At 36.3% G+C, this 22,184-nt stretch overlaps 5 protein-coding genes across 5 annotated transcripts; 2 read left to right on the forward strand and 3 right to left on the reverse strand.

The window, feature by feature from the left end:
- Nucleotides 1-6,544: 6,544 nt before the first annotated feature.
- LOC116164154 (histone deacetylase complex subunit SAP18-like) lies at nucleotides 6,545-7,234 on the reverse strand. The gene is made up of 2 exons (XM_031478291.1): nucleotides 7,079-7,234; nucleotides 6,545-7,031 (listed from the first exon to the last, which is right to left on the reverse strand). The coding sequence occupies exons 1-2, from the start codon at nucleotides 7,136-7,138 to the stop codon at nucleotides 6,612-6,614; spliced, it is 480 nt and encodes a 159-aa protein (XP_031334151.1). The 5' UTR covers nucleotides 7,139-7,234; the 3' UTR covers nucleotides 6,545-6,611.
- Nucleotides 7,235-8,736: 1,502 nt separating this feature from the next.
- On the forward strand, nucleotides 8,737-10,137 carry LOC116164267. Its single transcript, XM_031478412.1, has 3 exons — nucleotides 8,737-9,442; nucleotides 9,495-9,919; nucleotides 9,967-10,137. The coding sequence occupies exons 1-3, from the start codon at nucleotides 8,747-8,749 to the stop codon at nucleotides 10,082-10,084; spliced, it is 1,239 nt and encodes a 412-aa protein (XP_031334272.1). The 5' UTR covers nucleotides 8,737-8,746; the 3' UTR covers nucleotides 10,085-10,137.
- A 5,125-nt stretch (nucleotides 10,138-15,262) lies between these two features.
- Nucleotides 15,263-15,619, forward strand: LOC116164691 (NADH dehydrogenase [ubiquinone] 1 beta subcomplex subunit 4; the record flags this gene model as incomplete). The annotated part of the gene is given in 1 exon segment (XM_031478892.1): nucleotides 15,263-15,619. A coding segment is annotated over 1 exon segment (141 nt), but the record flags the coding sequence as incomplete, so codon positions are not given.
- A 479-nt stretch (nucleotides 15,620-16,098) lies between these two features.
- Nucleotides 16,099-17,782, reverse strand: LOC116164690 (cathepsin L1-like). Its single transcript, XM_031478891.1, has 5 exons — nucleotides 17,624-17,782; nucleotides 17,294-17,452; nucleotides 16,908-17,240; nucleotides 16,608-16,854; nucleotides 16,099-16,556 (listed from the first exon to the last, which is right to left on the reverse strand). The coding sequence occupies exons 1-5, from the start codon at nucleotides 17,627-17,629 to the stop codon at nucleotides 16,228-16,230; spliced, it is 1,074 nt and encodes a 357-aa protein (XP_031334751.1). The 5' UTR covers nucleotides 17,630-17,782; the 3' UTR covers nucleotides 16,099-16,227.
- Nucleotides 17,783-20,896: 3,114 nt separating this feature from the next.
- Nucleotides 20,897-21,686, reverse strand: LOC116163713 (cathepsin L1-like). The gene is made up of 2 exons (XM_031477805.1): nucleotides 21,411-21,686; nucleotides 20,897-21,359 (listed from the first exon to the last, which is right to left on the reverse strand). The coding sequence occupies exons 1-2, from the start codon at nucleotides 21,667-21,669 to the stop codon at nucleotides 21,031-21,033; spliced, it is 588 nt and encodes a 195-aa protein (XP_031333665.1). The 5' UTR covers nucleotides 21,670-21,686; the 3' UTR covers nucleotides 20,897-21,030.
- Between the last annotated feature and the right edge of the window lie 498 nt (nucleotides 21,687-22,184).

Genomic DNA, 22,184 nt, shown 5'->3' on the forward strand with positions numbered 1-22,184 from the left:
TTCCCATAGTTTTCAAATACGCTATGGCAGACGATATCAAGTGCAGCGTTGGGGGCGACAGACGGCCCCCAATGTAGAGAAAAACACCCCTGAACTAAACCATGAGGGCCGTATAAAAATTATACATTAAAAAATTCCTCTTTTTGTCACTACTTTAAAATATATCCTGGCAGACGATATTAAGTGTAGCTTTAATAGTGGCAGACGTCTTAGAAGTTAAAAAATTTAGGTATAGTAAATCCCAGCGAGTGCGAGCGTGTGAGAGATAAGCGCGCGAGAGCACAACGAACAGAGATAGCGATAGGATACTGACTACTGAGATCTTTCAAACCATTTGATTCTAAACTTCTCATTCACATAGTTCCATCCACTTCAATCAGACGGATTGTAGAAACTCAGACATTTTTCGGTGGCATTTGCTCAAATCGCGATGAACTAAACCATGAGGACCATACACAAGTCATACATCCGGTAAATGCGTGAGAACCCGATAACGCGTTACCCTGCGCGTTACACACATCAACATCCAAATTCACGAACATCTCTCGAAGATTTATGAGTTTCTGTGTGTTATTGGAAAAGAGACCTACTTCCATCTATACCTTGATGGTATTAGCGTCAATATCTTACTTACATTTCCCAAAGCAATAACAGCAATATCCATATCGGAAGCGTTAATAATGACTTCGTTGCTTGTTGGTAGTTTACCAAGATGGTAAATTATTCGAGAATCTGCCTCTTAGTGGCTGCAGCACAATTCAGTTTTTACCACATCATCTTCCCTTGTCACAAATTTATAGCACTTATCTTCATATGTGGCAAATACAACTTTCCTTCCAAGTAAAGCACAACAGGTCTTTTTTGACTATGAACGGTATAAGTGATCTATAAAAGAGGCTTTGAGCTATCATTGCGAAGTGGTTTTATGAAATTTGCAGGCTGCTTGTGAGTGGAAACAGAAATTGAGTAGGATTGTAATCTTTCCTGATTTTGATCCCAACGATCATGTTCTGCATCCTTCATGGAAGGGGTAACTATCTGTCAAAAGGAAGATGAACTCTCGCTGACACAGCACAAATCTTGCCGAGGATGTGTTCAGAAAATCGCTCAAAGGTTTACCAGAGATCTTTAAAAAGATGCAAAAAAAAATAATCCATCGATTAAAACAACATCTACAACTGGCGATGGACTAGGAGCACTTGGAGAATCATACCTACTTCTGAAAAAGTCTCAGCAAAACAAACTTGACTATTTTAATCATCGATCCATCAATGTTGCATAGAGACAACGGCACTGGAGTCAGAAGAAAGTTTAGAACGAGCTGAAGGTCTATCTTCTTTTCTCTTCAGGTTTTCTGTTTCTCAGTGTGAAAAGAATTCAAGAAATACCGACAATCTTAACGCGAAATAAACAATTTATTATTTTCCCTCATTTAATTCGTTTGGTAACTCCAAGCGGTGCGTAAATCTATCCCTATCTCTGTTCGTTATGCTCTCGCGCGCTTATCTCTCACACGCTCGCACTCGCAGGGATTTACTATACCTCAATTTTTTAACTTCTAAGACGTCTGCCACTATTAAAGCTACACTTAATATCGTCTGCCAGGATATATTTTTAAGTAGTGACAAAAAGAGGAATTTTTTAATGTATAATTTTTATACGGCCCTCATGGTTTAGTTCAGGGGTGTTTTTCTCTACATTGGAGGGCGTCTATCGCCCTCAACGCTGCACTTGATATCGTCTGCCATAGCGTATTTGAAAACCATGGGAAAAATGGCATTTCTGGACATAAATCTTTTCCGTGGCCCTTATATAGTTTAGTAATTTAGTTGTTCTCCAAAAGAATCACTTTTCAGCGCCGCCCTCAAGTTAATGCTGCCACTTACGACTGGCAGACTGGTGATTTTATTACTAGTTTTCAACGTACTTTCAGCGTGTATTGTCGAATTTTTTGTCGCTTATGGTTTAGTTACTATGTACGCTGCCTCCCGGTCTAATTGTGCAAACGCATAATTATGGCTTTTAACTATAGCGTTTTACCGTCCACAATGATCGCATTCAGACATGTAAACAGCATTTAATACTTAATCCATATTTGAAAACCATAATAACTATCTACTACCACAGACAACGTTGTCTGTACTACTACTTAATCCAATACAGTCAAACGCTGAAGATTTAAATTTGTGAAGCTTGCACGTGAGCAAAAATCACTTTACAGAGCATTATCAGAATCAATCTTGAGCATAACCGCCATCCTTTATAAAATTCTTTAAGCCGCTTGTGAGCAATATTCAAATTTGTTTTTTCGATTTTAATAGCCCTTATGGACATTTCATGCCTTAACGAGAATACAAACATGAAATAATTTTTAGTTTCTGATCGAATGACACCAATTGACAATTTGGGAATTGCGTATTATATGACCACCTATGCCCATTTTGAATTTCATTCAATTCGGTTCATAAATGACCGAGATGGCAATAGGGCACTGTGAATTTTGAATCGATTGGACCCAAATTTCGGAATTGCGTCTTATGGATAAAGCTAAGCTCAATTTGAATTTCATTCAATTCGGTTTACAACTGACAAAGATGTCAAAAGAGCATTCCGTATTTGTTGGCCTGCATTGTCAATTCACGAACTCGAATCTACAAATTTGATAAAAAAATCCACCTGCAAAATTTCAGCGAAATTGGCCAACTTTTTTTTAATTAATAATATATAATGTTAAAATCGAGGTATAATTGGCAGACCATAGCGACGATGATTATCAAAATAATAGGGACAAGAGAAAGGGAAGCCAGAGGGGACCGCATAAGGCCATCAAGAAGAAACATGAATGTACATTCGCGGAAGAATGCTCCTGGCGATACCCGCGAAGGGGGAAGTAGTTTAGTGGGTGCAAGTCCCACACTATACCTCCGCCATAGATTTTTCCTCTTCAGGCGGAGGGTTCGTAAGACCATGGCCTAAGACATTCCACCATCCCCTTAAATTATTTAAAAAAAGAGACAGACAGACAGACATCAAGAGCGGAAACGTTTTATTTTTTAACTTACCCCCCCCCCCCGTAATCTTTTAAAAAGTTGTAACAGTCGCATTTTCTCAAAGTCCTTTATTAACGAGCTCCTAGCGAGTTTATAATTTTGCGGCGTCTGTCCGTCTGTCCGTCCGTTAGCACGATATCTCAAAAATGAATGGATCGAATACGATGAAATGTTGTAGGTGGCGTTATCAAATTTGTAGATCGGAGTTCGTGAATTGGCAATGTAGGCCATAAAATAAGGAACGTCCTTTTGCCATCTCCGTTCGTTATGAACCGAATTGCATGACATTCAAAATGAGCACAGCTTTAGCCATACCCAGGAGCTCGTTTGCTATATTTATTTAACTTATTAGTAGGTATGTTCGAAATATAATTATTGCACAAACAAGTTTAAGCTGAGTTTAGCGCTTAAAGTCTATTATTATCTATGACAACGATTAATATTGCGACACTGGTTTTCTCACTTTTAAGGGCGCTTCATATAATTAGCGCTACCTAATCGAAGGTATTTGTCTAGGTATTTGTTGAAACCAGCAAGCCCTAGTTGGGAGTTGGTTGGAAATAGGAACGAAATGCTTTTCACGCTTTTCCCTTTATTAGAACCTTACACTAGGTATTTCTTACACTAACTCATTGATTAAAAAATTGTCAATGACTAGTGCGGACTTACATACAACCCTGGCCTAATATACTCTTATTAGGCCATGCATACAACTGCGCTTACGGAACTAAACTTAAGCCTAGAAATATGAGTATATAAAGCAATGTTGTAGGTAAGGGAGTCTTTTTCCCAAGTGGGCGGAAATTTTCGCTCGTTCGCTCCCTAACAGTATTGTAAGTCCACCCAAAATACTACTCGCATCACAGTACCACTCTCCATCAAAATGTTGAAAAACGAGCGAGTGGACATACGGACAAATTGCCAACAATAATTTCCTTTTCCCATCATTTGGGAAAATTACGCTAACAATGTCCCTAAGTTAAACACAACATGCACCAAATTCGCTTCTTGGGCATAAAGATAATTCGTTCGGCCGTTTCCCTAACTATCCCCTTTTTTCCATTTTCCAGGAAATTTGTCCGATAGCATTATTTAAATACTTTGTAGGACCTAGCGGTTACAGGCTACCCTTCGCCTCTTCGTAACCCACGGACCTCTAAAACCTCCCTTCAAACCACCTCCTGTTCGCCAAGACCAAAGAGTACCCATAGTGTACTCTTTGGCCAAGACAATCTGTGTATGTTTGGTTGCCTACGTCCCGGAACACAGGGAGTTGTATCTCGATAGCTAATCCTCGAGATCGTTTATAATTTTGTATTGCTGTCTGTCCGCCCGTCTGTCTGTCTGTCCGCCGGTTTGTCCGTGTGCACGATAACTTTGTGTTAAACGTCCGATCGCTTTCAACATTGATAGATATACTCTTCACGATGTAAGAAAGGTCGCTATTGTTTTTCGGCTTTGTTTATATTAGTATATAGTCCTTGGGTGTGAGAGTGTAGTGGGAATGTCAACAAACATGACGTCTCCGAAACTACCGCCCTCTCCTGCTAGAAATTTAGATTAAGTCCGGATACCTACATGAGTCCAATTAAGAAGTAATGTTATTAAATTTCACATCATTACAACTTGAAACAATGCCGATAGTTATACGGCTTTGTGTGCGGGTGCACCATTCTGTTGTAGTAACGAACAGTTCCAACGTTAGTTATTTAGTGACTTACATCATTCTATTATTCATAATAAAAAAAAAGCTACTCAATACAGTATGTACTATTTTTATGGGCCATATAAAAAAATAAAGTTGATGATTTCTTCGAAACGAAACGTCGTATTGTAGTTTTAACGATGTCTTGTAGAGCTCAAAAAATGGCAATGAGAAAGTGTTTTTTTTGTATCTGTTCTAATAACGCCAGAAAAAATAAACACGAAATTGAGAAATTTCTGTTTTTCGGGCATATCATCGGAAGTAATTGGAATTTTCGGGTTTTGTTTAAACCATGATAATAACTCTTTAACTGCGCATCTTTTTTTCTAAATTTACCATCATCATATCTTCTATGATAAAAATCTTTATCATGGACACAGACACAGTTGTTGGGGGTGCAAGAGAGGTTTAAATGCGCGAATTAAAGTTATTGACGACCCTCAGTTACAATTAAGGTATAACTTATGACTTAGAAACTATTAGAAATGGTAAATACGAACAATAGCACCAAGTTTTAAACGCGCGAAATTAAATAATGTGGCCCTGAAAACTAGAAGAATGGACTGATTGAATTTCATAGTTTCTATTGTGAGAGGTCGACGTTTCAACGTCCCAGGAATCTAAAAAAGTGTTTTTAAAAAATGTCTGTAGGTATGTATGTGCATGCCGTACTCGATGCCCTATGATTCTTGCAAACTAGGTTGCAGTCGAAACTACCCGACGGATTTGATTGAAATTTGAAACAGATGTTCTCTTGAATGGTCTCGACAGCCGAAAAGTTTTTGGAGATGATTCGAAAATGGCAAATGCCTAAATCGACATTTATTGAATGGCGTATTGTTTTTCCGTCGCATGTGCGTGCAATCGTATTATAAGTTCCCCGATTTATTTTTGCGACTACAATCGTATGACAGAAAATCGCAAGTGCGCGCCTAGCCTAATAAGATGTCACCGTTATAGGAAGTTCTCAAAATTTGGGAAATTTATGGCAATTAACCTAATCGATCATGAAACCCTCTAACGGTATATTTTGATACAGGTTTCATTTTACTTTTCCGCACCCATCTATGGGTGGGTATTGTTTTCATCTCAGAAAAAAGCTTGTTACCACGATAACTCAAAATCTACTGGGACAAATTGCGTAAATTTTTACAGGCGTATTATTACTTGCCGATTGGAGAAGACACCTATTAATTTTTGAATTTTGTTTTCATTTTCCCTAGCTGATACGGGCGCAGATGGACGGCTCCTTTCAATTCCGTAAACATCCAATGTGCGCCCTTCAGAATCTGGCGTGTTGTGACGAAATTCTGATAACAAGATTCAGATCCATAAGGCATGTCTTTGGCGAGATTCAACTTGCGTTGAAACTCTTGATGGTTCATGTTTACTTATTGTCTAATTACAACAATTTTGGACCGATGAGACAACCAGCAGTACAAGAAAACCTGTTAATTTTTGCAAATAATTTATTTCACCTCTGCTTTTTGTTTTTGAGGGAAGCAAACGAATTTGTTAATAGGTTGTACCATTGAATTTAAATTTTGTGTAGGTAAGGGTTTCACTTGAATCACAGTGTAGATACAAGTTGGTTAAGCGTTCAGCATTTCCAAAATAAGAACGTTGGCGATTGCCAGACTTCATAATGAAGATGACTGTAGACTACCCTCTACTTTTGAGACGCCACCTGAAGGTGTGTCAGCTATTTTCCCATTGATTTACTGTTCAGGTGCCTTTTTAAAGTTTGGTTTTGTAGTAAATGTAATAAATAAATAATTTGAAATTTTGCTTAAACTTAGCTTTATAATTTCAGAAATTACAGTTTATGAGAATGCAACTTAATGAATATCTAATACTCAATATTGTCTTTGTCTATGATTAGTGTACGACTGGGAATAGTTTTTTCTTGCATTTGCATTCCATGAATCAGCTGGTGTGATTGCAATATCCATATAATCCCCAACAGATAGTCTAGCTTGCAACAATGTTTTCAAATCATCAGGCCCTTTTTGCCCAGCCATTGTGCTGCCAATTTCTCGCATACGGTACATCGGTGTACGAATATCAGGATACACGAGTGCAAAGGAAAATTTTGTTCCTTTACGTCTAGCTTCTGGATTGACTTCCTTAACTAAAAGTGCCAATTCATTTAATGTAGCATCTTTCCATGTATAAATTTGTAGCTCATTCTGCGGCACGTTCCCCTTGTTATATTCGGACATTTTATGGTGATGTCCCGTGGTAGAGACGAACACACGAAGCAGAAAAGGGCATACCTACAACACATAGTAAAAAAAATTGAAACAGATTACGGAATTATTACTTTCTGTCGATCAACAGAATCTTCCTTTTTCTCTTCTATTATTATATCGATTCCAGCCATTAAATTAAAACAACGACACGATGTCAGAGTAATATTATCTTTATTATGAACACGAAAATAAATACCAACAATTTAAGGTTAGCTTCACATGAAAACGACGACCCTGACGCTTGTAGGCTGAGTTCATATATCTGGCTGAGTTGCAACTTATAATGGGTGCATTCCACTGATCTAACTGAGTTCAGTGGCCAAAGGCGTAACGGCTACAATACCTATAGAGCAAGAAAACGATTGAGAATGCATATTATGCACGGATCTCTTAAAAAAGATATCGGTGATATTATTATTTATTATTTATTATTTATTATTTATTATTTATTATTTATTATTTATTATGTACGTAGTACACGTATAGCGCGCTTTCGATATTTAAAGTGTCTGGCAATGGATACTGCCGACAGAAGGTATTTGGCAGTATTAATTTCTAATTGTTTACAATATTCCCTACTACATCATGCGTAAGAATCAGTCCTCAGACTGTATGTAAAGTGAGTACAATTTTTACGTACCTGTAGCTGTAGCACCTGGTGCCTGAGGATTGGTCATCGGCCCAGGCCAGGGAATATGTATACGTTCACTGTACACAGTAACACTACTCGATTGTCCATTAAAAAATAAGTAACGTCTGACGGTCCTGAGATCTTGCTCTATAATCTATATTAAACCATTCTCTCCTGGCTAGAAAATAGTACTCGTCATGAAGTCCATTGCATTTAAAATCTGTTCCTAAACCACTATTACGGCCTGTGTTTTCAGCTAACAGTGATTAGATGTTTTTGCAAAGAATGATGTAATTCTTTGAAAAAACATCCAATTAAGTACATGCCTTTGTTTTCCAAACTGGCCAGACAACGTATGCTGTGTGAAACCGGCCGTTAATGTTGAAAAGTACTTTTTGAAAAGTACAAAATCTGGACGATTTTTTAATACCAAATTAAAGATTTGATCAATCATTGGCAGCTTTCGAATATACAATGTATTCACCCCGACATGTCAAACTGACGTTCAGTTGGTCAAATAATTAACGAAGATTTTTGCATGGACAGAAATGTGTAAGATTTGGCAACGCTGTTACATATCTATGATTCATTCCAATTTTTTACTTCTTTCAGTAATTTGTTTATTGATTAATTTGTTGCTGTTCTTCTTGTAAATTATTATACTTAATAGATTTTCAAAGTTAAATTAGACAAGTTGGTGGGGTTTGTGTTTTCGTAAATCGTACGTATGTTTTTTAATCTGTAATGGCCGACCCACGTTTAAAAACGTTAAAAATTAAGACAGGTGTTGTGAGACGATTAGCTAAAGAAAAAGTAGTTTACGAGGAAGAAGCTGAACAACAACGCGCTAGAATCGAAAAGTTTAAACAAGAAGGAAAAGACGAATACGATATAAGAAAACAAGAAGAGGTACTGCAAGAGTCGCTGATGATGGTACCGGATTGTCAACGTAAATTGGCCAAAGCAATCGAAGAATTAAAAAACATCATTGAGAACGAACTTGACTTGAAGGACTTAGAAGATTATCAAACTGCTGTTAAAATTATTGAAGACGCTAAGTTACAATTACCAAATCAAGATTGTTGATTACCCCTAATTAGTTACTATAATGGACTATTATAACAATTCAAATACTTTTTCAGCTTCCCACTCGCTTACGCACACACAAAACTATAACTACCCTTCATATTCAGTATCGGATCCACGATTAAGCTACGCTTACCATAACACCGTACCTATTCATCAAACTTCCAACGACTCAAATTCCCTGCAGTTGTACGACTTATCTTTACCAGCAAACGTGATAGAAACAAAATCGGATGATGAATTATGGATAGAAACTTGGTTGTCGAAAATTGGTAAAATTCAAATCAACTTAAATTCAACAATCGAGATAAAACCAACACGATCCACCGTATACAAAACTAACAACATTCAAATACACTCTGTGCGTAACTCTCTAAGGAATTGTGTGCAAATATTAAACAATCTTCAATCTTTGCAAGAGTATTTAAAGAAAAATGCATCAACGATGTCGTCTGCAGAGTGGACAAAAAAGACGACTGAAATTGGCCTGATAAAAGAACAATTTTCAAAACATATGTTTCAATTTGAAAGCCAGGAAACCATGAGTAAAATACTAAAGGCAGTGGAACAACGTAAGAAGAAGCGTAATTGCCAGAGAAGAAGACGTCAACAACGATCTATTGACTCTGCCAAACAACGAGAGGAAATCGACAAAGCCCATAAAGAAGTAGACAGATGGCTGGAAAACATGAAGGATGAAGTGGAACGTGCGAAAATGGTACTTAAAACATATTTACCCTTAAATCCTGACTAATAATACATTCTTTTAGGAAGAACTCATGAAAAAAGATGCAGATTGTGTTTTAGCGGAAGTAACGAAGAAAAAATCGGATGCCAGAAAAACACTATCTTTAATAGCCTCTTTAGTTAAATTGCGGCAAGTGAGAGAGCACGCAGCTAAACAACGTGGGGAGAAAGTGTCCTTGGAAGATCACAATGCTTTTGAAAAAGTAACTAATCATCTAACGAAAATATGGGACAGTGCTCTTGAAGTGTACGGTAAAGAGGAGAAAACTTTACAAGTGATGCTGATGCAAACTGCAACCGAAGATAATAATTCCGCACGTATTGCTAAGGAGAGAAATATTATGCACGAATGGGAGTCCGCATTTTTTGGACCAAAAACTATTCTCGCACCTTCTTACTTTAATCTGGCTGTGGCAGAAAAAGATTTGGATACATTTATAGCAATTAGGTAACAGAATGCGGTTTCTTGTTTAACATTAATTTATGTTGTTACAGGAAAAGTTGGGATACATTCTTGTCTGCAGAAGATGAGAGTGTGTCTAATATTCCTGTTGGTTGGGTTTTACCAAATTCTAATCCAAATGGAGATTGGGCTAAATATCGAAACTGTTGATGTGCTTTCATTAGTTTAGTAATTTTATTCTTATTAAAGCTTTTTTACATGAATTTATATTAAGTTATATTCATTATTTGTGTGAAAATGGTTAACAAACAAAGAAATAAATAAAAATCGCTACTAATTTGACTTCCATACAGAAATACGTATCTTTAGTTGTAGAAAGGATTTAAATTGCCTTAAGTTGTTATTCATTGCTTCTTGTTGTGGTCTATTGTCTAGATTTCAATGCTACAGTGACACTGGTGGAATACTACCTATTTAAGACAGATTGTGGATAAAATAGTATACAAACCTCGATGGTCAGTGGTTCATATCCAATGCCTCGCGCTTATACCTCAGCTCTTGGCGTAGGTAATGAACCACTTCCCAGCTCGGTATGTAATTTACTTGATAAATAATTATCATTGCCACCCACAGTTAGTAAAGGAAGTATTGCATTGCATTGGGTAAAAAATGACCCCCAAATTTTTTGGATGGAAATACACATTTCAAAGTACCAGGAATCCGAATCTAACAAAATCTCGATGGTGTGTTTGTATTCTCATTTCTGGCTGAACTGATGGGAACCAAATTTGGTGCACATATTCTTAGACCTAAATAGAAATGCTTTTGGGCAGAATCGCAAGTGTATCAAACTCATTTAAGGCTGAACCGATTGGAACCAAATTTGGTACACATATACTTAAAACATAAAAGGAAGACCTGAAAAGCTTTTGGGGAGAATCGCGCATGTACGGGTGGTATCTGTGCTGGTGACAACAAATTTTTTTTAATGTACACAATTATTCACTTATTAGTGAAAGCGAGAAATACCCTATTAATGACAAAGTACATTTTAAAAAAATTAAAACAGGGTGGGCATTATTAGGCAAATAAGACAAAAATTTGGCTGAACCCGGACATTTGAAATAACAAGCTACAAATTGGTAAAAATGTTACAGACAATGTCTTAATTTAAATTCCAAAATTCCCCAAAAAATCTATCTTTGGAGGAAATCCGCTATCTGGGAAAAACTGGCCCCTTATTGGAATATTCTAATTTTAAGCATAGCCATTGAATTTAAAACTATAAATTCAATGGCATAGCGAATGAACCGAGCATCCAATTTGATTTATTTTTGTTATTCGTCTAGCTGTCTAGTAGGTGATGATAGGTACAGTTAACTGTGATGAAGTTCTCCACCTGGTTTGCTAGCAATAAAATCAATCACGGGGAGTAACGTCCACTTAAAACGAAACAACCTTTGTTACAGCATCTAGAATGGCCACGATCAAAGACACTGTCGCGTTGAACTCAACCCCAACCACCTTGTTCACCGATTGCTGTGTGTTGCGCGTGACGATGATGAGCTCAAAGAGTACTAGGAGATATGAACTTGCACTACTTGCAGCAAAACCTACTGCGCTTTTGGCGCACTTGAAATGTACTTGACATTTCAAACTATTGACCAATCATAAGCATTTCGGATGACCGTATCGTCGGATTTCGTACTTAAGCTGGATTCAGATGAATACGAAATCCGACGATACGGTCATCCGAAATGCTTATATGATTGGTCAATAATTTGAAATGTGCTTGACATTTCAATCTATTGACCAATCATAAGCATTTCGGATGACCGTATCGTCGGATTTCGTATTCATGTGAATCCAGCTTTATTCATGTGAATCCAGCTTTATTTTCCGTTTCTCAAAACCGTAGAAATCTCAGACCATATAGTACATGGACTGCTAATTGTAACTAAAATATGGTCAAGGACATCGCCTGGGTATGTGAGTTTCAGGGTAAACGAGTCTGTCCGAAGTTGTCCGATTAGACACGATTTGAGACTGTCTTAACCTATAAATTAACAAACGTCAATTAATTAATCGTCTAGATATGCCAAAAAAAGCAAACCTATTCTTATTTGTGGACGTATAGAAGATAATCAAGAGTATTTAAAGCTTCCCGTACTACGCGGTTACTATAAAAGCTACTCTTTACGTGATACGAGTGGTGTTTACACGACTTTAGTTTACCCTTAGATTCACATACCCACGACTACTAGTGCCCTCTATCTGTGACCACTCATTTTGTATTAAAAGCATAGGGCTAATAGCAGTCCATGTACTATATGGTCTAAGGTAGAAATCCACAAAATAAAAAATTACATTTTTATAAATCAGTGATGCTTTGGAATCTTTTAACAAACCACAATAGCGCATATCGCATCTCAGTTATCGTTTTTTGACGTCGAACGATTTTCATATTCAATTCTGTTTTAACTAACCGATGCAAGAAAAAGCGTCTATGGGGTAGTGTTTTTTTAAGAGAACGTAATGCTGCATCTGCATCAGAAATTATTTGTTTGTCATCTTCCGGAACCAGAGAACATAATCGAAGAAAAAGAAATTGATTTGAGGAAGAATTGTTCTTAAATATTCGGATTTTCCGCTACTGCAGCCAAAACGTAGAATGTATTGTCGTTTTCCTGATGGTTTTGACGGACATTTTGAACTTCATTGCACAACTTTAACATTTCTTGTTTCTTTTCAGTTAAATACCTACATGATAAACAATTTATATTAACTAATTTATAAACAAGTAGGTATAAATTTAATATACGTCACAAAGGCAAATCATGAAAAGTTATCGCTGTTTTTTTAAGTAATTCCAAGGCATATCTGATTTTTTATTGTAAAATGAACCTTTTTATTTTTTCTATTTCGGTGTCACAATGAGAATTTTGTGCAACTGTTTTCGGCAAAAACAGTGTTTCAATGAGTTCCATTGTAACATTGTTTTTGGTAACTTTTCATCTCTAAGTTGGCAGTTCGCCAAGACGTCAACGTCAAATCATCAGATGTGAAATCAAATTACGTAAAATTTATGTGTTTTCCTTGATTTTTGGTACACGAAGAACTTAATACATTCCAAATCAGCAGTTTACACATCCACCATAAATAAATTTATCTACGAATAAAAAATTACACATTCACGGAATTTAAAGTTTCCAAATGTCAGTGTTGTGTTTATCTACGCTGCCAACTTAAAATTTGTCAACGTAAATGGTGTTGCCAACTTAAGACATATTAATTCTAAAGTTTCCTGTAGTTTTTCATAATTACTTTTTAATTAAATTAAAGCCCCGAAATAGAAAAAATAGTATGAAAAACACGTGTTACAATGCTTTATTGTAATACTCCTATCTTGTGGACACTCGTGGCTCCGCTTCGCTACGCCACTCGTGCCACAAGATAGTGGTATTACAATAGGCCGCATTGTAACACTTGTCTTTCAATATACTATTGTCGATTTCTACGGTTTGAAAAACGGAAAATTATGAGTAATAGTATGAACAGATGCAGTATTTTTTTCTCCGAAAAAAACGCATTTAGACTTTTGCTGTAAAATAATAGGGTTTATAGTAAGTAATTGACTATAAAGAAATTACCATTGAAATTCCTATGCTGCGTCGCGCTAGGCACCACCCTGTATAGGTACATAATATACTATAAAAAAAATACTTACCTTATAAAGAGTTATTCAACAACTGGTCCTTTTTTAAAAAGTACATAAAACACATTCAATTTGAATACAATGATGAAATCTGTATTATCAATTGAAAGAACATTTTTTGCGATTAATTTAAATTAGCTACGTTGTTGATGGCCCATTCTTTGAGAGTTTGAGCTCAATTTTCTATCACTCCTTCAAGCATTTCGACCGGAATCTCACGAATAATACGCACAGTGTTTGCTTCCAATGCTTCAATCGTTGTCGGTTTATGGCAAAGACTTTTGATTTGACGTAGCCCCAAAGGAAAAAGTCCATTGGCGTACCTAATATCGCGCGCACTATCTATAAGGTGGCCACTCACCCGTCCAAAACGTGAAATCAGCTGCTCTTCGAAATGACCTCTCAAAATATTCATTGTTTCACGAGCTGTGTAATGGCAAGATGCACCGTCTTGTTGAAACCAAATGTTGTGGAGATCACGGGCTTGAATTTCAGGTATAGCAAAAAGTCTGATACCATGGCTCGATAGCGAGCACCATTCACAGTTACGTTCCGGCCATCATCATTTTTGAAAAAATACGGACCGATGATTCCACCAGCCCGTAAACCATACATCAGCACGTTGTTTTCGCTAAGTATAACGGTAGCACTTCAAACTCTTCGGGCTGCTCTGCAGCGCAATACTACAATTTTGTTTATTGACGAAAAACATTCTTTACAGAACGCTGATTTTCATAATAAATTTGAACAATTTGTTGTTGAAATGTAACTAAGGTTTTCCATGATTAAATGGCAAACAATACTGAGTAGACACGTCGGTTGAGTTTGATAGTAGTGGTGCTTGATTTGCCAAAAAAATACGTATAGAAAAAAGAACCAGTTGTTGAATAACCCGTTACTAACAAGAGATACTTACTTAAGTGGTGTAAGGCAAAGGTTTCCAAAATTGGTCAGAACCGTCTACTATGCGGATGGCTCCTTAAAGCCCGTTTTACATATATACCTACCTTAGTTTTACAAAGAACCGATGATCAGGACTACAGTGACTCTACATGTACCTAGAGACAGTGTGGTCATACGGTGGTGTTATTTTTTATTGATAGTTTGGAGATCCGCCACGTTTCGACCAAATACATCGGATTGGTAGAAATTATCTTGGAAACTAAGGCAAAGAATTTTATTGCTGGACAAAATTGTGACAGCATTATTGTAACCATACCAAAATCTACTTAATTCCGTTAAATCAATCAGCTCAATAAAATTAGAATGACCGACATGGAGCATTTATGACTGTCATTAAAGTTAAACTGTATAAGTATCTGTAACTGGAAGGGCATCGATAACCAAAATCGCGTGCCGCATAACGTACAGGACTACAACCGGTATATTAAAGGTACCATCACTGCATCCATCTAAATGAGCTAAAGCTGCTAAAACTTCAAAATTTGGTAGGAACGATATAATCTTTTGACTTTGACGGGTGTCCTAACGGATCATTGTGGAATGAAAAGACTTCCACGATGTGTTCGAATTTAAATGTCGCATAGAATCAATTAACTCTTGGAAATTCGTTTAAATCAGATCATCCTATGCGATTAGAAAAGTCACCCAATAAGTTTGATCTTATAGCTGTCAATTTTGATTTGAAGTTAGAAAACGTGGTATTTTTGTAGTTTCGTCTACATACAATTATTATTGTACAGTTTTTAGTTTCCATGAAAAGTACGTCTTTTTGTAGGAACGGGCAGCGCTGTAAATCGTATTTATAAAATTCCGTCCATATAAACATCTTCACGTCATGGCAGAGAAAGATTTAGCGGCGGAGCTGTGGAACTACAGTGCAACTGGTACGTACGTAAAGTTGTTTTTAACTCGTAGTCAGTAGCAACATGGCCGAGCAATATGATGTTTCTCCAACAGAAAAGAAGGAATTGCTGGATCGTATGAAAAGAAGAACGGCTCTAAGGGAAGAATTTTTAAGATTGTCTACTAATCCTCATCGACACAGCTTGAGCGAAGGTGGCGTTGTGGTAAGTTAGCTTTTGTTTTTTAAACGTAACCCAGTTTGGTTATGTTAGCCATGTTAGGTAATAATGCGGTGTTGCCATTGCTATTGTTTGGATTTTAACTCGAAATTTTTTACTCGTAAGTTTTTAATCAAATGCAGACGCTTTTGCATTCAATGTCCAAAAGTATTGAACTGAAATTAAATTAGTCCTTAACCATTGAATATTTAATTATAGACAATGAATAGATTCGGGGAAAACCACTTAAATTGCATGTAGGCAGGCAACCCAACATGCCGTTGTGTTTCAGTGTGATTTCATAGCATAGCGGTGAAATCTATAAATGAATTTCATCTATGTTATCATGGTAGCCTTTTATGTAATGGATTGGTTGAAAGTTTTTAGTTATTTTTGAAAATATTCGGAGATGTTGAACAGTTGGGCATATCGGTGCGGTTTTTTTTGCACGCAAATGAATGAACAAACTATGAATAAAACACAAATTGATGCAATATAATTTTTTAAGACACGTAAATAGTAGATAGAAAGCGTTAGATTAAAGTCTTAAGTAAATAAAGTAAAACAGAAGAATTGTAAAGTTAGGTATATTATTTTTTAAAAGATGTAAAAAATTACATTTCTGGATAAACTGCATAACTAGCAATTCCACAGTGGTTGGTTTCGTTTCTGGAAATTCTTGCGTAACCCTTTTCTCCCCATTCGTCACCGTAAGAATTTTTCACAATCCAATATTTCTGCCCCTTTTCCTCGCCATATCCGACCAACAACACGGCGTGATTTAAATATTCGATGGACGATTTGCAATCCTTTTCGTAGTATATTCCACCACCATAAAATTGCCAGTTTTCAGAGGAAGCATCCATACCGACAGCAATCGGGCCGATATTATGCAATGCCTCTTTTAACGCATTTTCGTCTCCTTCTTCGATCGTAACGTACGCTAAAAAGCAATTTGTAAAATATTGTTTCTTATACTTAGTACAACTCTTACATTGAATGTTGGCCGCCACATTTTCTGTTTTTGCTTGACATTTATCTCCAGTTTCTGCAGTGTAGGGGTAGGACACGTCAGTGACAAGTCCTTTGTCCTTAATATAGTCATAGGCTGGCTCCAATGAACCACCGTCACAACCGTAGTTCTCATAGGGTTCCACCAGCGAACAATCTAGTACTTCTTGTGGACTGATGTCTTGAAGTTTTTTTGTTTTAATAGCAATGTGACTTTCGACAGCAGCGGCCTGAAATATTTTCCTGTATCATTCTAGTTTGGTTCAAACTTTCAACTACTTACCGATGCGAATGCATAACACGAAGCGCATTCGCCTTGGTTTTTAACCGAAGTAACAACACCCTTGTCCCTCCAATCAAATTGATCTACTACAGGTTCATTTTTAGGGACGTACTTCTTTACAGGACGATTCACTCGGAAATACGCTTTAATTTTCAAACCGTTTAGAAGCTTATTGAATTCTGCTGATATTAAATCGCAAAACTGATTCACTTTCGCCAAAAATGGCAAGTTTGCTATTTGCGTGAGTTGATTGATTTTTTCGTAATTGACGGAGAAAATCTCTAATCTCTTCTTTTCTTCTTCTGGAGTGGCATACTTTTTGCCAAATTTGCTCTGTAATTTCAAAAATGAAATCCTGGAAGCGTGTAGTTAGGGATTGATTATACCTTGAAGTTATTGAATTGCTCTGTAAGCAACTTTACTGTGAATGTTAGCGGTTTTGCTGCGATTTTCACGACAGTTTCAAGCGGTTTTGGTAATGGCAATAATTGTGATTCGGCCCGATGTACCAGGAAAACTCCCGCTAGCAGCAATACAATGGCGAGCTAGTAGATAGATACAGAATTTCGTTACGATTTTTAAATGCATTTAAGCAAAAACGAACAGTAGGTAAGCCACAGATCGTGGTATTAAAAAAAGAGATTTCTGTTCTGCCCTTCGCTACACTTATCACAAAATGTGATAAATGTTGCGCTATAAAAAATTATACTTCTTACCTTCATGGTTCACTTATTTTGACTGTTTCGTAGTTTAACTCGATATTCTTTTAAGATCGAAGTCCCCCTCCCATTATCGGTTATTTATTCCTTATTTTCAATGTTTTCTCGTATACCACTGATAAAACATTTTTTACGTACAAATGTCACAACCCACTAAATTAATTAATCGTTAATAGTTACTTAATTATAGAAAATGTCAACAACCAAGATACTGACTCACGGCAACTTGTTTTTTGTTTCGCTTCTTGTAACCTGTTTTGTATTTTGGTCCGGTGTAGGCATATTTTTACCATTTGAAATATTTTGAGGACCCATTAAATAAATCGTACTACCTATACAATTATGTTAATCATATATTAGCATTGTTAATTAACTTACAAATATTTCTAGTGATGACCATCAAGGGCTCAATAAAATATAAGCCTCGAAAATAAGTTATTAATACTGATGAGTTTGCCAGAAATTCCAAGTAATTGCCGTTTACAAATGGAGACTATTATGTAAAATAAACGTCGAGATTAATTGTGTATAATCTAAGTTAAGATATCGTCGAGTATAAATTTAGATAATGGGGTCTGCTTTTTTTTTTATTTTATTTTTATTTTATTTTTTTTTATCATGGGGTTCTGCTTTTTTTTAAACTTTTATAAACAATAACGACGTTTTGCCATTAGAACGATCAGTGGTGAATTACGTTTTCTATTTCTTATAGAGAAGCGCCATCATCTAAGACCTTGCTGACGACCATGAGCTTCATAGTTCAATAGCATTACCTCGAGCATTACTTTACATAAAAATTGATTAAAACATTTTTAATGAAATTAATTCCCCTTTGCTAAGTAATATAACAGTCATTTAATAAACTACAGTTGATACATATTTATTTATGACGTTAATTCTAACTAAGAAATGTCAGTGCACCAGTTTTGTTGCGAAAACGTCTAAATGCATTATAATGCGTTTTACTTAATTTGAAAAGAAATTTTTCATTTTCGTTTTTAATTTTTTCATGATAAACTAATCGTACTAAATTAATTTCTAACCAAAACAGATGGATGGTTTGATTTCGTTAAATTTTGGAGACACAGTGATCTCGATCAACTTTTGAAAAATCCAAAGAACTAACTACACACATGTTCACTTTTACATAGTTCTTAGGCACGAATAGAAAAATCTGACATGAAAACTGTATCTGGATCGCACTTTGGGTTCGATTAAACACACAGTTTAAATGATAAAAACACAAATTTATTACCCCACACATAAACGTTCGACAGCAGTAAGTAAATAAGGAACTTCAGTTCTTGATGACACTGAATTTAATGACAAAATTTGGTGGCTTTTCGGACGATAGTACACTTAATTTTTAATGAAAAGACATCCTTATATCACCATGCAACAAGTTGATTGGTCAACTCACACACGTACCAACTCTTTCTGATAACGGGTAACACGTTTTTAAAAAACAAATACTGCAATACAAATTCAAACGAAACGATCACACTTTATGTCCCAAATGTTTCTTAACTGCATACCGATAAGGCTTAGAGACTTAGAACCGCACATTTTTAGAAATAAAAGGAAACGCATTTTAATTCATCAATGTTGTTTCAGTGCTGTAGATTTTTTTAAATGTGACTTTAATCAAAGATGTGTCCACGATTAGTTTTGTTTGGCAATGGAGTACTTTTTTGTGATGTTTGTAACGTATACACCACTTGTTATCTGTATATTTATAAGCTTTTTAGACTGGCAATGATACTATATTTCAGGGGTGGCCAAACTTTTTACAAGACCCATTTCCTCGGCCATTTCTTTTTGTATGAAATTTGCGAGAGCCACACTTCCCATCATTGGCGAGAGGGCGGGGAGGGGTCTAGGGTTTAACAAATTATTTATTTATCTTTCTTTGTGGTTAGGTTGGAATAGCACTTTCAGGTGCTGATTTGGTAATTGCGACCGTTTTAACACAATTTATAGTCGAGTACAATGCTTCAACATCATAACCTGATCCACACATTACATGGACTACTTATTATTAACTCCAGATCCACGAGCTCTGTTTCTTTTAATATGTTTTTTTGAAAGAGAAAACTTTTGTTAATTAGGTACACCAACTTCTAATGGATTTCATAGAAAAGCAATGGCGGGTTCCAATTGTTTTGTGAGTGAGCCGCAGTACAAACTTAAAAGAGCCGCACTTTGGCCACCGTTGCTATATTTATTTATTGATGACGATATGTAAGTACTTTATGTACACTAGCATGAAAATAAATTATTATTATCATTATTATTATTATGTTTATTCGTAAAAAACCCACTAGATTTAAACTTAAAAAAATTGAGGCATTTAACATTTAACATACAGGGTGGCCCAACCTTATTGAAGGTGCTGAAACCAAACTAACGCCTAGCGGACGTAGTTTATACAATAGTAGATAATCCAGTTAGAAGAATGTTCGGTATTTTATTATTAAAATGAAAATTTGAATTAATTTTAACCAATCTAACTGGTAATACCGGAGGTTCGATCGTAATGCTTAAGATCCATCCAATTTTCCAAAGTGTTACTGACTTCCAAAGGAGAAATCCAACTGACAATTGGAGAAAATTTCAACGCATCGATAGAAGTAAGTTCTTTTGAATTTTTTTGTTGTATAAAAATAGAAATCGATCGTTCTTGTGGACTTCGTGTAAGGAAGTGTGCATTTGAACTCATTTTTATATTCCTGAAGGGGTCGATTTACGCGAGTTGACAAATTTGTGTATTTTTGTATAAAATGATAAGCGCGTCCAGACCGTAGATATTAGTAATTTTTACCAGTGCCGTAGAAAATTTTATTTTTGGATCGCAGGGTGTTCAACCCCTGCAAGTGTAACTAGCCAGACACATGGTTTAAAGTTAATCATAGTTTATCCACTGCAACGATAGTAATCAGAATGATTACCATGGATATTAACCTATAATTAATCTAAAACACATTTTAAATCTCCCTGTGCAGCAAATGGCCATACGATATGGAGAAAGTGAGATGAGTTATAGAGAACAGTGCGAGAGCTTTTAAATGCTGCTAATTAGACAAAAAAACTAACAATTGAGCGATGCTAGTTAGCAGCATGTTGGTGTCTTTAGTATCCATTTGCGAAGAGGGGGGGGGGGGTAACATTTTGCGCATTGGCATCATCATGGAGACGTGGTCCTAGCTCATGGGATGAAGCGCCTGTACCAACAGTAGTGCCACAATAGTAATTAAAAGAGGACCGTTTTTTGTGACATTATTTATTCAATTCATTATTAAAATAAATCAGATTAAAAGTGTAGTTAATAAAAATATAAAAATGAATGACTAATATCCTCGCTAATATCTTATTTGCACCCTCAAACTAATTGTTACATTATATGTTTAAAATAGGGGGTAGACTGCGTAGCTCGCAATTCCGCAGTGGTTAGTCTCGTTTCTAGCGATTTTCGCGTAACCATTTTCTCCCCAACTGGTGCCATATGAATTTTTCACAATCCAGTACTTCATCCCGTTTTCCTCCCCATATCCGACCAATGTTACAGCATGATTTAAGTTCTCGATGGCCGACTTACAATCCGGCTCGTAGTATATGCCGCCGCCATAAAATTGCCAATTTTCAGAGGAGGCGTCCATACCAACAGCGATAGGACCTATATTAGAAAGAGCTTCTTTTAAAGCCTCTTCGTCTCCTTCTTGGATGGTAACATATGCTGAAAAGACAATTCCACGTTTCCATTACTTACACTTACAATAACGCTTACATTTGATATTGGCGGAGACCTGGTCGGGGCTCGCGTTGCATTTCTCGCCAGTTGTCGCCGTGTAGGGGTAGGATTGATCAGATACCACACCTTTACTTTTAATATAATCATAAGCTGGTTCTAATGAGCCTCCATCACAACCGTAGTTTTCGTACGGCTCGACTTGGGAACAATCCAGCACTTCTTGCGGGCTGATGTCTTGGAGTTTTCCCGTTTTGATTGCTGTTTGACTTTCAACCGCGGCAGTCTGCAAATGCATTTTTCATTTTGCAATGTTATATAACAAGCATGGTGTATAAGGGGTAGTTTGGAATTCTTCATTATTATAAACAAATGGAAGTAGGTAAGAGAAAAAGTGACCACGAACTAAAAAGTTTGACAAAAAGTTAGAGGTAAAAAAATTAATCCAAATGAGAATAAGGAGAAAATTTTAAGCAACGTGGATTCTGGATTGAGATTTGTTCGATGATTTCTTTTATGTATCAAGATATATGTGTTAATATCACGTTGGAATACTTATTGTCTATTAACCACAAATCAAACTAAAAAAGATCAAGTTCACTAAGAAAGTCAAAATTTTACTTCCAGAAGGGAGGTTCAACCCCCTCGTCAACCCCCCTATATGTAAAAAGCCTGTTCCACTTGAAGACTAAAAGTTTTTCCCGAAATTGGTATGTTTATGCCTACATCAAGGGGCCATCCACTAGCCACAAATTTGTACCAGTAATGCGGCATTACGCATAATTCTACGTAATGCAGGTTAATGCAATATAA

The sequence above is a fragment of the Photinus pyralis genome, unplaced genomic scaffold (assembly GCF_008802855.1).
Source record: "Photinus pyralis isolate 1611_PpyrPB1 unplaced genomic scaffold, Ppyr1.3 Ppyr1.4_LG2, whole genome shotgun sequence".
Lineage (NCBI taxonomy): Eukaryota > Metazoa > Arthropoda > Insecta > Coleoptera > Lampyridae > Photinus > Photinus pyralis.